We start from the raw sequence: 17922 nt of genomic DNA, 5'->3' as shown, positions 1-17922 counted from the left end.
CATGAGCGATAAAAATGTGGTTTTGGGCATTCAATCGTTACATTCTTTAGGTAGATACCATCAAGATTTTTAGAAGATGGAACTATGTTTCCAACATAATGGCAAGGAAGTAATTCTACAAGGTCTATTAGATGGATCTCCAAGGGTTGTGTTGTCCAAAAGGATGGAGAGGGCATTTAGACATGAGCAAATAGAATGGACAACACAATGTATGATCCTCGATAGATTTTTGCCCAAAGAAGGGAAGACTACTCATATTGATATCCAATCTTTTTTAGACAAGCATAAGGGGGTTTTCAACAATATTCCATTGGGATTACCTCTAAGAGGGGCTTTGAGCACACTATTGAACTAGAAGAGGGAGCAAACCCATTCATTACCACACCTTATAGCTACCCAAAAAGATAAAAGGAGGAGATTAAGAAAACAATTAAAGAATTACTGGATATGGGGCATATACAACCTACCTCTACCTCTAGCTCTTTTGCTTCTTTTGTAGTATTGGTAAAAAAGAAAGATGATACTATGAAGTTGTTTGTGGATTATTATAGGGCATTTAATTAAAAAACTATCAAGAATCAATATCCCATCCTTGGGGTTGATTTATTAATTGATGAACTCCATGGTGATATATATTTCTCTTAGATTGATTTGTATTTTGGATACCAGCAAATAAGAATGAGGAGAGAGGATGTTCACAAAACTGCTTTGGGGTCATTTTGGACCTTTTGAATTTTTAGTCTTGGACTAACAAATGCCTCGGCTACATTCTAGTCTTGTAGGAACCATGTACTCAATAAACAATTATGGAAGTTTCTTTTGGTATTCATTGACGATATATTGATTTATAGTAATGCTTGGGAAGATCACGCTAGGCATATTGATGAGGTATTGGGAATATTTGAGCAACAATTGTTATTTGCTAAAGCATCTAAATGTGAATTTGGAATGATTGAAATATTGTATTTAGAGCATAAGATCAATGCCCAAGGAGTTAGTGTAGATGAAGAGAAAATCAAAGCAATAGTAGATTGGCCTCAACCTAAAAACACATTTAAGGGGATTTTTAGGACTATATAGTTATTATAGAAGGTTTGTCAAAGGATTTTCAAGGCTTGTTGCCCCACTAACAGGTTTAACTAGGAAATCTGCTTTTTCATGGAGCAAGGAGGCACAAAGATCTTTTGACAAGCTCAAAGAAAAAAAGAGTTCTTGTTCGGTATTAACCATTCTGGATTTCTCTATTTTATTTGAATTAGAATGTGTGACACTTCGGGTGAAGGTATTGGAGTCATATTAATGCAAGATAAAAACTCAATAGATTTCGATTGTTGCAAGCTTAAGGAAATGGATTATAAATATTCTATTTATGACAAAGAGATGCTATCTATTATGCATGCACTAGCCGAGTTTAGACAATACCTAGTTTGTGGAAGGTTTATTGTTAAGATCAGCCATAACCATCTAAGATTCTTCTTGAACCAAAGGAATCTAAATGACTACGTGAAGGGAAAGAATAATGTTTTGACCGATGCTTTGTTATGAAGACCTAACTTATGCTCTATGACGGATACTCTTGCTAATTGGAAAAACTCAATACTTGTTGAGTATGCCAATGATGCAATGGCTAATGATATATTGGAAGGAAAAATACAAAATGACAAGTACAAGGTGGTGGAGGAGCTCATTATCTATAAAGATCAAATATATCTTATCTAGGATTAAAAATGAAAGAAAGGATTTTGAGGGCATATCATGATACTCCATTAGCATGTTATCAAAGGCTATTACAAAACATACAAACAAGTGAGGGAAATATTCTCTTGGAAAGGTCTCTAAGGGGATGTTTTTAAGCATATTAGGGAATGCATGGTTTGTTAAAGAAACAATATAGAGTAAACATTTCCAGCTAGTTTTTCACAACCGTTACCAATACCAAATAAAAAATGGAAGAGTATTTTAGTGGACTACATCACTGGGCTTTTGAAAGTACAAAGAAAGGATTGTATATTTGTGGTAGTAGATAGACTGAGTAAGCTCATTTTCATGCCAACTATTCGGAATATAGAGCACCAGAAATAGCTGATCTCTTCTTTAGAGAAATCTTCAAACTACATGGACTAACCAGAAACATCATAAGTGACAGAGATAGTAAATTCCTCAGTTTATTTTGGTAGGAACTCTTTAAGTTGGCTGAAACAAAACTTACCCCAAGCACTAGATACCACCCACAAACGGATAGGCAAACCGGAATTGTAAATAAGTGGCTTGAAGGATATTTGCAGAACTATGTCACAGGGCAACAAATAGCATGGGTCAAATGGTCACATCTTGGGGAATATTGCTACAGTTCTACCCATCATTATGTCAATAGGAATGAATCCTTCAACGCACTATATGGTTATGAGGCAATATCACTTAGGGATTTGATTCTTATAGATAGCAGAGTCCCTGGAGCAATGAATCCCTTCAACACACTATATGGTTATGAGGCAATATCGCTTAGGGATTTGATTCTTATAGATAGCAGAGTCCCTGGAGCAAGAGACTTTGTGCAACAAAGTGTGGATATTTTAAACACACTCAAAGGAAACTTAAAACATGCTGAGAATCAACAAAAGGTGTATGCCGTTTGTTGTAGATCTGAAAGAACATTTGAAGTTGGAGTCTTCCTAAGGTTACAACCTTATAAACATTCTTCACTCAAGGGAAGTGGTGCAGAGAAACTCAAGCCATGATTCTACGGACCTTATAAGATTATAAGAAGGATCAGCAAAGTTGCTTATGAATTGAAGTTATCAGCAATCAGTCAAATTCATAATGTCTTTCACGAATCTTGCCTCAAGAAGGTGCTGGGTTGACATATTACTCTATGTCTAGTGCTACCCCACCTTGATAACGAAGGTTATTAAGGCAGAATCCATGCGGATATAGGATGTCTAAGGTTAAGTGAGTTCAATGTATTAGGTAATAACTTGTTTGGCCTTGTTCTTAATGGTCTCAATAGTTTGGCCTTCCCTATGAGTTTTGACAGCAGCCATAAACTATGTGGTAGCGGCCAGTTGTGGCTCCCTTCCTGTTCTGCAACAGAAATTTCTCGCCAAGAGTTGTCATGTTTGTGGCAGTGATTGTGTTGTGCAGTGCAGTGGAGTGCATGGTCTATCTGTGTATCAAGCGATCGTTAATCCCTAAATGCATAGTCCTAATCAAATCAACCTGTGGATGAGCAAGCTAAATGAAGAAAATCTCGAGGTAACAACAAAGGGTATCTTGTTACTTTTATGGGAAACCATGTAAATCTATGATATGTTGGTATTTATATATCTAACTTATAAATGTTGAGTTTGTGTTGCATGGAATAAAAAAAAATATTAGCCCAAAATAAATTAAATATTGCATGCAAGTATTTTTTTAAAATCTCAGCAAATAATGAACCAGCAAACTTAGATCAGAAACTGCTTTGATACCATGTGAGATTAGCCAGAATCTCTGGATAGTAAGCTAATACTGGTATATTGAGAGACTATTAAAAACACAGAATGTGCAATTAAGACAGTACCAAAAGCTCTTCAGACAGTTCCATAAACTCATTTGTCAACTCAAGGATCAATGTGAGAACGTACTGACCAACATTTTGTGCAACACAAAACTCTTTTTACTTTAAGACATCCCAACATTTGAAGGGTAAAGTGTTGGATAATTAGGTTCAACAACTGGAAGTTTATTTCTCTATTAACCATTCAAGTTTCCCATCGGTGGCAAACACTTAGCACAAAATGTGAGAGGGACCATGATCCAATATAGCCATGAGATTCCTTTATCAGCATTTTGTAGAATGAAGACTACCTCTTCAAACAGTACGAGGATGACTACCTAATGTTTCAGTAGTTGCATCAATGTAAGGAACAATCAGTTCAATATTACACCAATGAGTTTACTGACTATTCCGCATGCTTCCATGAGGACTCCCTTGGGCAACATAATGTGCTCAAATACATAAGTGGATTATTACCCAACATATGTGAGAAATTAGAATTCCCAACTTTAGAGACATTGGAGCAAGCATTTCTCAAAAATCAAAATAGCACTGTCAAAGTTTGAGTTTATTGAAGAGTTAGGGGTGAGGGGTACAAGTGAGTGTAGAAGGGACCTTAAAAATAGAGAGCCTACAAGAACAACCAATTGTTTAACTCTGTAAAATGCTTGGAAACACGTTCTTGTGGAATGAGTGGTGAAATGAAGCTAAACTTGTACAATAGATAAATTAATACTGCAAATAGTGTGAATTGTATGACCAACTGGTGATAGGAAAAGACTGACTTTATCCTCTGCCAAATATATTAATAAGAAAGCTGTATTAAAGTTTCACTTGAAAGGAAACTAATCACAATGACCTTACCTGCTGTCCAAAAAATCATACAAGAAGAAGTGGATTCAGTTACTCAAGCTTTCCTTTCATGGATATTAACACACGTCTTCCATTTCGCATTTAGTGTTGAACCCATTTTTATGGGAATATTTTAATGACAAGTGGTATATTCTTATGTTTAGGTCGCTCATGGCTGGATTCCTATGCATTACTCATTTCACTCCTATTTGCACAATTTTTCATTATTCTATTCCTATTTGGGCCCTTACTCAAAATTATTGTTTTACCCCAAGTTCATTTACAAGTTAAAAAAGTGACAATTTTGTATTACATGTCCATCCGTATAATGCATCTAGGTTTACTAATATGATTATTTTGCTATTGGCAAAACTCTTGTCCCTCTTGACGATGCAAGTGCTAGTTGGTTCTTGGCAAGTGGTCTGATTGTGGAGCTTTATCTCTGGACCACCATGCCGTTCTAACTAAATGTACTTGTTGAGTCCCATTGACCTTCTTTGATCCTTATGAACAATAGTGTAAAATATGTTCCATTATTTTCTCTAAAGCTTTCCATCTCAGAAGTCAAAGTGAGTACAACTTGATTTTCTATAGCCTCGTTGCTCTTATCAAATTATCAAATTTATTTTCTTTTGATTATTTGGAATGTTATAATAGCTAAAATTTAGTGGAACTCTTGACACTGATCGACAAATACTATTGGAGACTGTAATAAATAACTCATACGATCCAGTAAAATTTCTCATTGCATTATACAATTGATATAAACTGTGGATGGTACAAAAAAAAGGTTGAATCTTTATATGCATTATTGATTGTATTCAGTGTAGTCTATTTTAACAAGCAAGAAACAATTTAGGCTGTGCACATGCAATATAACGTGAACCACTGGTTTTGGATAGTTTTGTATCTAATATTAATTCCTAAGCCCCAGAAATATTTAATCGAGACAAAGGGTGACAAGTATGCATTTTTTTGTTATTTACAATTTTGTAATGGAAGTCATTTTTTTTATGCACACATATGTGATTGTGTTGCATCATTATCAATGCAATAACTTTTATATTCAAACCTTTACATGCAAATGTATGATTTTCTCTTTGGACTTTATATGTGTTTTTGTTTTCCTTTCTTCCAAGATTATGTTTCTCCCTCTCATAAATTGTACAATATTATTTTTTTTTCATTGCAGGAAGGGGTGAATGTCATAGCAGTTACATATGGGTCAGCTGGGGAATGCCCACATCCCCGACTGCTAAAATTTGTAAGCTGTATTTCAAATTTGTATATTGTGTGCTTCACTTTGTAAGCTTTTTGGTATAATGGTCTTCTTGATTTCTTGATTGTGAGGATAAGTGCCAAGTTTTTGTGAATATTGTTTTTTATCAGTAAATAGGTTTATAGATTAATATTGAAAAAAGATTTATGTCCAGAGTTCTTCAGCTATATGCAGAAATATTCTAATCTATCTTCAGCTACCTATTGATCATAATTACAATCATTCGCTATCTATCCTTTCCATTCATCGTTACTGTGATCAACTCCCAAAAACCAAAATAGAGCAAAAAGTCAGCACCCCTCCTAACTTGCCTCCATTATCGCCTTTCCTTTTCCCTCAATTGCCTCAACTTGTGCAGTTTCCCTAATCACGGTCTTTGGTTCATCCCTCCACCCAGATGATTCACCCTGCAGCAGACGTTTTACTCTTTTTGTTTTCCTCGACCCCACTGGGCGACCCCGCTTACGTTTTGGGGGAGATTCAACTGCCTTTATAGCCAAGAGCTCACTGCGTGGTCCCCATTTGGTAATTTCATCTCGGATTTTCTGTGCTTCCTGGTATCTGATAAAAGCCTTCACCCCATTCACACCTATCTGTGGAGAGGCCCTGTGAACTTCCTTATTGCAATGTGCACTCCAGAGTAGAAATGGCCTCAGGGGTGGGACAAATTCACTCACATGGATCCAGTCACCACCTGGACAGACGAACCCCTCCCCATCTCGTGCCATTCCTAAGATTCTTTCCAGACCCTGCAACCATTCCTTTCTTATGCAGATTCATTATCCAGTTTACGGTGCTCTTCGGCTCCAGTTCAAGACATCAAGCAAGGAACATGGAAGCAATATCCGCATTTGTGCAGTATCGGAATTGAGCCTTGAGATACTCATCCCCCAAAACTATTTTGACCCAAGTAGGGAAATCTCGGTCATTAAAAATGAAAATGTTAGACAGTCTTTCATCAGTAATATGGGCCCAAAAGGGCACCAATTGCTTGAAAGGTTGTACATAAAAGTTGGCCTCCATGCCTTTCACCTCTAAGAAAACACTTGCAGCACACAAAGCTTCACCGAGACGCCACTGACAAAATCTCTTTCAAAAATCGCCTTAAATGCAATCACACCACTCCGAGCAAGCTATCAAATATCTTATTAATGGAGTGTTACTTCCACCTAAACAGCAATCCACCTTGGCCACACCAACTTGGAAGATTTTTGGAGTTTTGGGCTCTAAAACTGTAGCTAATGGCTTGATATAATTAGCAGTTTGAAATATTGGCCCGTTCAATCATAAATTACACATGTAACGTGTAACCTCCGTCCTCCACCACCATTTACGCCATTGGTGCGGTTCACATTCAATGTACAGCAGTAGTGTCCTTCACATTCCTTGCAACAAATCCGCACGAGCTCCATTACAATTCTCCTGTTATCTCGAGCCTTTAAGCAAATCACCATGATTTGCATACCATCAGCCTCATTAATAAACTTACATCCTCCCTTGAAATGATTATGACTATCTGCTGGGGTATTCATCTCAATCACCTTGTCATCCTTAACTCAGTTCTAGATTGTGATGTACCCATCTAAACAATCAAAACATAATAATGCCCGCTCTAAAATAGAATTTAATAATAATAATACAATTAAAATATAAAAATATATATATAAAACCAGTTCCTTGTGCAGGAAGCCTTTTGACTGATTTCAGATGCATTTTACAATTCACTTATAATTCAGATGCTATACCTCACACGAAATATTTTCTGTTATTTCCAATCTCATGATGTGCCACTTGTATTGGAAATATTATTTCTGTTTTTAGTCCTTGAGCTGATATTAACCCTTGGGGCCTTTGCTCAAGTCCTTACGGGCCCCACTTCTCTCTTCTTAATGGCTGGTGGCTGAAGATAGTGGAAGGACCCAAGAAAACACAAATGAAAATTTCTCAACTCACCGGTTCCTTGAGCTTGATGGCTGCTGCTACTTATAAGTATCTAGCGTATCAAATGGTGATCTTTGTGGCAGACCAGATCTGGCGCATGTCAGAATGGTCTCCCTTGTAACAATATAAAGTCCTTCCAAACTCTTCTAAAACAGAAATACGAACCACTCAATGAGCCACATCACCTCGTCTCCATTCACAGGCATATCATTTCCTATGCTGCCAATATAATAATCTTCAGAAATAATAATGCCCACGCAAGTAGTCATTTGATGCCATAAGTATTGAATCGTCTAGGAAGTGATTATAGAACAAACAAATTATATAGTCTATTGTGGCGTAAAAGAAGAAGATGATTGGATGATTAGTATCCCACGATGACAATCAAATAAACTATCGGATTGCCTCATATTAATTATCATTGCATATCAAGGATTGACCAAGAATCACTAAGCAACAACATATATTAAACAATATCGATTATGGGAAAATGCTATCAAACAGCAATATCTAAAGAAGCACGATGTTAAGACATCGATTTATATTATGAAGAGTATTGATGACAGCAATCCATTATCCTGATGACAGCAATAAGTAGGATTCTTATCAGAGGTTAAGAAATGACTAATTACATGCGGGAGGGTGAGATTAGTTAAGGAAAGAAGGCGGTTATGAATAGACATAAGTCTCGACCTTTACAACGTGACTGATCCTTCCATTTGGAAGATATATGAAGGCATTCACTTCCACTTCAACAATCATTGATTTGTGAATTGCTATTTTATTTATTTTTAATAAAGTGCTCAGGCAAGCGAATTGGGTGATTCCGCCAATCAATAAGATCTTCCGTGCATGTTAGAAAGAATCAAAGGCAGAGACAATATCCACACTAATTGCAAGAACTGACCAAGTAAGATCTGTAACAGCGATAGCCGATTACGGCAATCATTAGATCGTTGCCATTACAAGTTTCGTATCAAATAAGGGGATCAGATCTGGTCTATCAACAACAGTGAAACTTACATATACTCTAAAAGAATATATGGGGTATATTAAATACTCTCAGTTAGTAGCAAATATCATGTGTATATACGTGTAATAATAGAAGGAACAACAGTCAATATATACATACTGTAAAAGTTAAGATTGTATTTGTAATAAGAATGAGAACAACAATTATAATTAAAGGACAGTGATGGAACTACACTGACTCTTCTAAGGAGTCATTTCATTTTGAAAAGTCCAATCATGAGGAGTCATGTCTCATCGATTTCCAAAGGATGCTATCCTTTCGGTTTGAGAGCTATTCATCCTTATGAATATAAATGAAGGAGAAGATCTGTCAACGTAATATAGCTGTTCAGTCAGAGAGAGTTACCAAGATAAGTTCCACTCTCTAAATTATTCGTGAATTTTAAATTTAACATTATAATGAAATATATTCATTTCTAATAAAGTTATGTTTAATGTTACAATTCTCATATCAATTTAAAGCTGATGTCCCAGGGCTAAATTATGGTAAATCCTGAATGGGGACATTACATAGATCAATTGCTCTATCCAAAAACCATTTGATTTCTCCTGGTGGGATATCAACTGCATCTTATGCTTGAACATCCGCCTCTTGATTACCCTCTCTGTGTATATGTGGGACCTTGAATTTTTGAAATTCACTAAGCTGTCTATTGATGATTTGAATAATATTGTCTATTTTCCAATGTATAGCCGTCCCTTTCAATATAGCCTGGACTATAATTTTTGAGTCACCTTCCAAATGCAGGTTTGCCACTCCCAACCTTTTTACCATTAGGATTGCCAAAAGTGCTGCATTAGCTTCGGCATCTTTGTTGGTGCTCACCCCTAGGCCTTGACTGCATCTAGCCAGAACAACACCTTCATGGTTTCTTGCCGCACACCTGGCTCCAGATTGTCCAAGATTCCCTCGTGCCACCCTGTCAAAATTTACCTTAATCCAATCTCTTTCTGGGGGTGCCCACATCGGCTTATTCGCTGTTTCTTTGAAAGGATTAACCCTTTCAGGCTCATTAATGGGCAAGTTTTTGTGAATATTTTTTGGTTTGGATTATAGACAATTTGTGAAGTTACTTTCAAGTCGATTTTTATATACCAAGCACTAGTTTAGTATTTTTTTGAGATATGACAAAGGTCAGACCATTGATACACATCAGTGCAGGCAATTGTAGTCAAATAAAAGTTTCCTTCACAATTGGTTTACTGTGTGGCACACAAAGAAAATGGTATTGTTGTCTTCAATCATTCTCTCTACAATTTGATATTAATCATCATCAAACCCATGTGGGTTTGCGTAAGCATAAACCTTAAGTAGTCTACATTTAGCATCTATGCAATTGGTATTGACAAGTCTATGTTTTGAAAATAATTTTTTTTGTAACTGTAACTAGTCTTGATTATAAAATATTGTAATGATTGGAGATGCATAAATATTAAAGACCATTCTGAAGAAAATCAAGCTTTCCAATTTGTATGTTTGTTTGTAGGAGTGTGATTATTTGAATCTTTTGATCATCAATACAAGAAGAATGTTGGGTTTTTGGCTATGGTTATCTAGGCTGAATGACCCTTGACTCACAAAGCAAATTGAGTGAAAAACTTGTTCTGAACTAATATTAATCTAATGGAAAAAAACTCAATATAAAAAATTTCCGTTAAGTTGTTAGCAAAAACTGCTCAGGCAACTCTCCATTTTCTCAGGTTTGGTGGATTGCAGATTTGACAATTTGGTAAGGCCTTCACATGATACCAGGCTATTTGAAATTACCAACTACTAACATTTCTCTTGCTGCAAAAGAGAACTCCTCTCTATTGCTGGAAACTGTGGGGTTAAATTGATGGATCAGACATCTCCACTGACCATTATACTTCATTCGCTAGTATTTGCTGAAATAGAAATAACCAACATTAACCTTTCATCCAGTGTCAGAGAAATATTAAATTCCTCCATCTGTTGACCTTCAGCAACTTAAAAATTCAATATGAAAAAACGTATCTCTTAGGAACCTCACACTTGCCAACACATCATCTACCACTCCCACTCACATAACTCAGCTAACAGTCATATTTTGTGAATGAATATAGTGGCTGCAGAGTGAGGCAATGCTTCTTCAGAGACAATCATTCTCGAAGGAAAATACAGAAAATACATAGCACTCTTTCATAATCTTCCAAAATATATCAGCTTTAAATATCAAAAAGAAGATAGCGGATTGCTGTAGACAATCAGTCAGATATAATATTGTTTTTGTATAACATGGCCATTAGTAGCGGGTAATCAGTCCTTCACTGGACTGGGCATAATATTGTCTTCAGGATCCAAGACATCTGCAACTGGGAGTGCAGCAGCTGAGGCATCAATGCACATTTGAAGATGAGCCAGTATGATGCCACTTTCTATGACTTGGCAATAAACTATCTTGTTTGATATCACAATTGGCATCTTGTATAACCATATTATTGTTGAGCTAATATGAGGTATGACACAGCTATGATATTGGAACGGCTAAATCATTCACTATGTCACACAAACTATGTGATGTCCCCTTTTTGTTGACATCAGTTCTTTAGTGAGGATTAGCCTATTACCCTGACCATCGTAGGCTAATGGGATTGGTTAGAGGGTCTTTTGAGGATTGGTATCATCCCCAGTGTTCAGAGTGCTTTAGTTTGGTCTTTGTTTGGCATCATTCAGACATCATTTGCTCTACTTACTATTTTAAGTAAGTCTTGGGATGTTAGAGATGGACCCCTGCTATTTTTAGTAAAGGGGGTATGGTCATATGCAGTCTCATGTTAGCTCCCAGTTCAGACGACGTTCGAAAATACAGAGTATTCATGGAGATATTAATGTTTAATTGGCTCAATTAAACATTAATTATTTGGAGATTATATTATTAAGTTATAAAATGACTTTATATTATAAATCACTTAAATGAGGGTCTATTTATCATGAAAAGGGGGCCAAGTTTATTTATAATTTATGAGCCAAGGTTTAATTACATTATTGATGCCAATAAAATATTATAACATTTTAATGTTAATTAAGAGCTTTTTGAAGAAGTTCTAACTTCTTGAGGAAATACAAGTGTGCAAAAGGAATCGAACTTCATTATGTGATTGGAGTTTTTGATTGAAGTTTCTCTAGAGCATTGAAGTGTAGAATACCAAGGGTTTCTGCAAGATTCAAGGCTCGTCGGCATTGGAGAGCGTGGCTTCTTCATTGTAACAGCATATAGAGAGTGTGCAATATCATCTAATTATGCTTGTGAGAGTTGGCTTCATTCAGGAGTCAATATTGAGCTGATTGGAGGGTTTATTTCAGTGTTTGTTTGCAGATTGAAAGGGATTATATCTAGAGATTTATTTGCTGCTACAGTGCCCGTGAACAGTGCGCTACATCACCGGTGAATAGTAAATCGCTACAGTACCCATGAATAGTAAACGCTACAGTACTAATGCATTTTACAAGAGTTAATCTACATAAATTCAAAGGGGTTTGAAGAGCGATTTCAGATCGTTGGAGGCTACATTTATTGCTGTTAATACCACTCATTGGCATGTGGGAATTACATGTATGTATGTCAAGTGTTTGTGTTAATGACAATCTGCTGTAAGTGCATTTTGGTCTCTTAGAATGCATGCCAAATGTTCATAGAAATGTCTTAACAGCTGTAGATGCATATTTCGTACGAATCCAGTCACACATTGGCATTGAAAGGTTAGTGGTAGGTGTTAAATTGCATTCTCATTTAACTTCAGACTTTGATATATGTCCTTTTGAGTTCAATGAATGCATATTATCATCTCTTAAATCAGAATATAAAAAAGAAGCCACAATCAGCAAGTACAGAAGTTTCATGAAAAGCGTTTGACAATATTTCTTGAGCATTTAAATCAGAAATTTTCAATCAGATTTGGCAAGGGATATTACAAACTACATCTTCTGCATCCATTTCATGCCCTACATTGATACAATTCTGCAACAAACTTTACAGAATCATGACAGAATAGTTGTAGAGAGATGCAGGAAAGGCTTCCATTAGGCCATATTTCCACGGCTTTGCCTCTCTCATCTCCAATCAACTTGCAAGGCAGGAGGTGGACAGAGCTTATCATGGGACAAAACCTTTCACCCTTTCCCTTTGCTCTTAGTGGGTTTGTCTATGATGACCATTACAGCCCATCTAACATCCATATCATACTCACAATTGCCTTGAGTGCCTCAATTTTAAAATTAAAAATTGTGAGTATGATATGGATATTAGAAATAATTAGGTGTAATGAGTTGGGGTACCAAACATTCTCAAATAGTAGTTACTGAAGTCTTTTGGGAAATAAACATTCCTGAAAAATTTCAGGCACACCAATTGTTTGCATCAATCCAAATTCCAATTCATATTGGGTGCAGTATCAGCTACTTTTTTATCACCCCTTTTGATGAGGGAGAAGATGACTGTTCAGTTTTTTAACAGCCATTTGACTGTCATTGATAAAATTGAGCTTCTGAAAGGAGAAGATGCTTGGTTGTCATGGCATTTATCAGTCTTTAAGAATCTACTTAATCATAAATCTTTTTTCGTCCCCCATTTACAGCCCCGTTTGAACCCTTTTCAATGATACAATTGCCTCTGCAATATTGAGTGTCAATTCCCACGACAAACAAAAAAGGCAGCAATTGATATCTTTTGTCATTTTGTAAAAACTAAAAACACATCTCGCTCCAACAGGTTCGGGATTACCTTTGGCTGTGCCAGTTATCTAATTTTAGTAATTCTATAATTTAAGACTTATTAAAGGGGAGAGCATGGGTTGCAGGGCTCCTAACCAATTGCCACTGGATATATATTTAAACCTCCTTTGGTGGATAAATATTCTGGTTCTCCATCAAATGTTAGTTTTATGCCTCACCTCCATACTTGCAGTTATTTCTGATATATATCTTTGAAGATTAAGAAGTATTTTGTTTAGCTTACTAATCAAATGTCGTGTAATGTTTCTTTTAAAGGCTTTATTGATGTAAGTTGGAGCATTGTTCTTTTTGGATGCAGCCGTCGCGTTGGTCATTTAGTTCACATATAGTGTTAAAAAGCAGTGAGCAGGCCTCGAGGTAGATTTGAGTTGAATTTTTGAGCTTATATTTTCCTTGTAAAAACTTAAAAAATAACATTATGTTACAATGAATTTACAATAAGAAACTGTTAGTCAATGATATGCAAGTTTTTCGGCAGAATGATTTGTCTGTTAGAAATTGTTGGATTTTTTCATACATTTTCTATATAAATTTATTTTAAACAAAGAGAATGGATCTTTATCTTAGTTTCTTTCTAGATGAGATGAAGCTTTGGTTGTAATAATTATAAAATATGTCTCTTCTTGATCTGCAGGATGCCTACAATAACAGAGGATTTACTAGTGAATGAGGGTGGGGTTGAAGGTGATGATATCCCCAAACCCCCGGAAAAGTCGTTTTGGGCGAAATATGTAAGCAATTGCACCCTCCCTTGCTCTATAATCACATTTTCCATTGTGAGATGCAGTCCAAACTTCATTAAATGGCTATATGAGGATGTCAAGCACTTTTATTTTGCAGCCAAAGCTTGTGGCAAGAAATAAGTAGGTCTGAAATTAACAGTTCAAAATTGCTTCCTTGCAGTGGATGTACCTTGTCCCTTTGGGGCTCATTGTCATGAATGCTGTAACCCAAGCAATGAATATGCCAGAGGAACAGGCTGTGGGACAAGCATCCGCAGGACAATCTTCCTCACAAGGACCACAACGTATAGCCAACTCTGGCGTTCGTAGAAGGTGATTGAATTACTGGAAATATAATTCATTAAGGGAACACAGTATGAGATTATTACGCTCTTTAAGCTTGTAAACATGCACAATTGCTTCCAGCAAGAAGCATGAGCATCATGTATTGACTAGATCAGGCTGAAGCTAAACCTTTGATATAAAATGAGCAAATTTTGACAGGGTTAGTTTATTAGGATGTCTGATTATTGGGTTTTTTCAACTGTTGAACTCCTTTTTGATGAGAGGGTACTTAATTCCACATGCAATTCTAAGTTCTACGAAGTAGATTTGAACTTCAGTTACCCTTCAGTGAGCACACATATAAATGCCATACAGTAGTAGACAGGTTTCTGCATATTTATTGCTCTTACAGTTTCAAGATATATCATCCACTCTTAAGCGTTTATGTTTTGTAAACTTTAAACCCATTTTTATTTTTCTGTTTAAGGTGATCATATCTTTATGGCCAAATATGTTGATTTTTGAATGTAAAGACAATATACCTTTTTAAGGTTGTATGATATATTAAATTCTGAATGTCTGTCACCTATGTAAAGTTCTCATACAATTTTACTTTTTTGGGTTTCAATATTTAAGGGAGGATAATTATTAATTTTTGAACTTTGCTCCCAGAAAATGCATTGAAAGTATTAATACACATAAATTTATCAGGCAGACACATCTTCATTTTAAGAGGTGCGATTTTTAAGATGCACAAGTTTTTTATATGCTACAAACAGTCAAAAAGTGAGTTTAAGATTTGAATTCAGATTAGAATTTATGGCACTGCAAACATGCAAATATAGTAACTCCTGTTTATTGCCGCATGCCTGATTAAAGGTCTTCTATACAATTTGTATATTGTTAGCCTTATCCCATGTGCGCAAGATCCACCAATTTTCTAATCGCTCTAAAGTTTGATGTATTGAATTATTGACATTCCAAATATTTATAGTTTTTCAGAACTTTATGGCAATTCGTTGATCTAAGTGACAGTGAGGAGATATGCATCTTAGCCCAGTTAACTGTTTTAAACACCATGTTTTAAAAATCTATAACTTCGCAAAGCAAAGTGGTATATGAATTTGGAGTCTTTTATTGGTATGGGAAAAATGGCTTGTAAGCCTTCTCAATTTGAATTTTATCAGGATAGAGGTGGATGCTGGTTTTGACAGAAGTTAGAAATTTCGAAGTTTACAAGAAAAGGAAGCTATAGATTGTTTTAGAAAGTTAGAAATTTCCAAGTAATAAAGGGGCGTGGCTCCATAATCCACAATGAGTGTATTAGTTTTGGGTAGTCAAGCTGCAAGTCACATTCAACAAGCACTAGGACATTTGCAGCAAGTTGAAATGACACCAGGCCTGGATTTTGACAGCCACCCCCGCCAGTGTCAATTTTTTTTTAATTTGTTAATAGTTTAATATAAATTTTTTAAGCTTCACAAATTAAAATTCAATTGCCGTGAAAAGAAATAATTCCATGCAAAAAAATGTAAAAATTTAAAAATCAATGATAAATTAGTAATGCACTAAAACATCTTAAATTTACTTGTAAGTTTCTAAATTCACACCCAAAAATCTTGTTAATTATAAAAATAAAAACTATTTTAGATTTTTTTATTACAATATTTAAAAAAATTAGAAATGATTATATCTTATCATTTCAATTGTTAGAAGTTTCTATATTGATATTTAAGGCAATTTTATAAAAATATTAAAAAATAGTTTTTTTTGGATTAGATATCATATAAACATTACATATCATCATGAATGTTTGAGTTTAGCAGTATCGAGGCACCAAAGGAAGGTGCATACACAAAATATATACAGTTGACGAGCACCTCCACTTTTGGGAAGATGATTACATTAGATACATCTTAATTATAACAGCAAAAAAGACAAAATCGATAGTTCTAGAGGACTAGGAAAAAGAGATTTCAGATTCTGGTGCAAAGTTTGCTCCCAATGGAGGGATCCATGCCACCCAACCCAGGTTTCCATCCTGACATACTTCCACTTGGCCATCAAGTATGTCCTGTTTGTGGGGGTGTGAGGTGCGCTCATAGAACATGTCAGCTTCCTCCCGAGAGATCTCCGTGTGTAGGTGTCTACGATCCATCTGTCTCATGAAGGCCATGAGTGCTTGTTCAAATGCTGCCTTTCCAGGTTCATCTCTCTCTCACGTGAAGCCGTGAGACAGCTCTCAGATTTATACAGTGGTGGCACCTTCCTTTATCCATCTATCAAACTTGTCTGAATCCAGCTTAAAAATGAGTCTCCTAAGAGACTCAGTGAGGTGCCTGGTGTTGTTATTAAAGACATCATCATTACAGTACTTCCAAATGAGTCAAAGAACTTCTAAAGATAAACAAGACCAGAAGATATTTGCAGTTTTCCTACAACCCTTAATGTAGCCTAAAACAACATTTATGATTTCAACAAAATTAGATTCTAGATTAAGGCCGACCAAACTCCATATTTCTTTTGCAAAGTGACATTCAAAAAAGACATGTTTCACAGTTTCAGGTACTCTACATATTTTGGAGTTTAGGTAGTTACCCTCTTTATCTTTTATGGGGAGTTTATTTAACGACAGGCGCCAACCAAAGAATTGTTTTTTTGGTTCATTTTGAGCCATCTAGAACTTACCCAACCTATCTTTCCATTCCTTTGGTTCCCATTTTAGATCCCAGCATCTGTTCAGGTGAAGAAAAATGGTATCAGCCTCGGTAAGTGAAACATATATGCATTTGGCTTTAAGGGAGGGGAGAGGTGTGCCATCAACCCAACAAAGTGCACAGATGGGGGAGTGGGGGAGAGGAGGGTGAGACGGGGGAAAAGCAGAAACTAAGGCCATTTTAAGGATGTTATAGGTTTTGCTCTGGGAAATCGGGATAGAGAAGGTAAGTTTCAGATCCTCCGACATTCTCATTTGGCCATTCTCCAATATCTGATCAAAACATTTAATTCCCATATTGTGCCATTTTAGTGCAGAGCAGCCTTGAAGAGCTACTAATGGTTTCCCATTATGAAATAGATTCCACCATATAGATCTGTTACTGGCAATTTGCCCCTGTATACTTCCATTTACATTGTAATGTACCAAGTGTTTCACCAGTTCTTAAGCTTTCCATAGGGACTTAAAGACCCCAAACCTCGCTGGGGACATCTCTATCTGTCCAAGAAGAAAGTCAATCATGGGGAGATTCTTCTATTTCTTGGCTTTCTTAGGGATTGAGGATGAAATATTGTTTCTTATTAGAATTTTCCATGGCTCATCCCCATCCATGGCCTTGAGAATCCATTTGGAGGCAAGGGCAATGCCCTGTAGTTTGAGATTTTTTAGACCCATCCCACCATAAAGCTTACGCATAGTGCACCACTCCCATTTCACTGCATGTTGCTTCCTGGTACCTTTTCCATCTGACCATAGGAATTCCCTAATCTGTTTTTGGATATGATTGAATTGATAGTTTTTGAAGAG

The 17922-nt window shown here is 36.1% G+C and overlaps 1 protein-coding gene across 1 annotated transcript in view; it reads left to right on the top strand.

The window, feature by feature from the left end:
- The window catches only part of LOC131069834 (uncharacterized), a 48184-nt gene extending 33342 nt beyond the window's left edge, over nt 1-14842 (top strand). Inside the window, exons 5-8 of the mRNA XM_058005409.2 lie at nt 5580-5651; nt 13691-13749; nt 14027-14123; nt 14296-14842. Coding sequence (XP_057861392.2) covers nt 5580-5651; nt 13691-13749; nt 14027-14123; nt 14296-14451 — 384 coding nt within the window. The 3' untranslated portion in view covers nt 14452-14842. The remainder of the gene's footprint in view (nt 1-5579; nt 5652-13690; nt 13750-14026; nt 14124-14295) is intronic.
- Nucleotides 14843-17922: the final 3080 nt, after the last annotated feature.

This window comes from Cryptomeria japonica, chromosome 6 (assembly GCF_030272615.1).
Source record: "Cryptomeria japonica chromosome 6, Sugi_1.0, whole genome shotgun sequence".
In the NCBI taxonomy this organism is placed as follows: Eukaryota; Viridiplantae; Streptophyta; class Pinopsida; order Cupressales; family Cupressaceae; genus Cryptomeria; species Cryptomeria japonica.
This window is presented reverse-complemented; position numbering and strand designations above follow the sequence as displayed.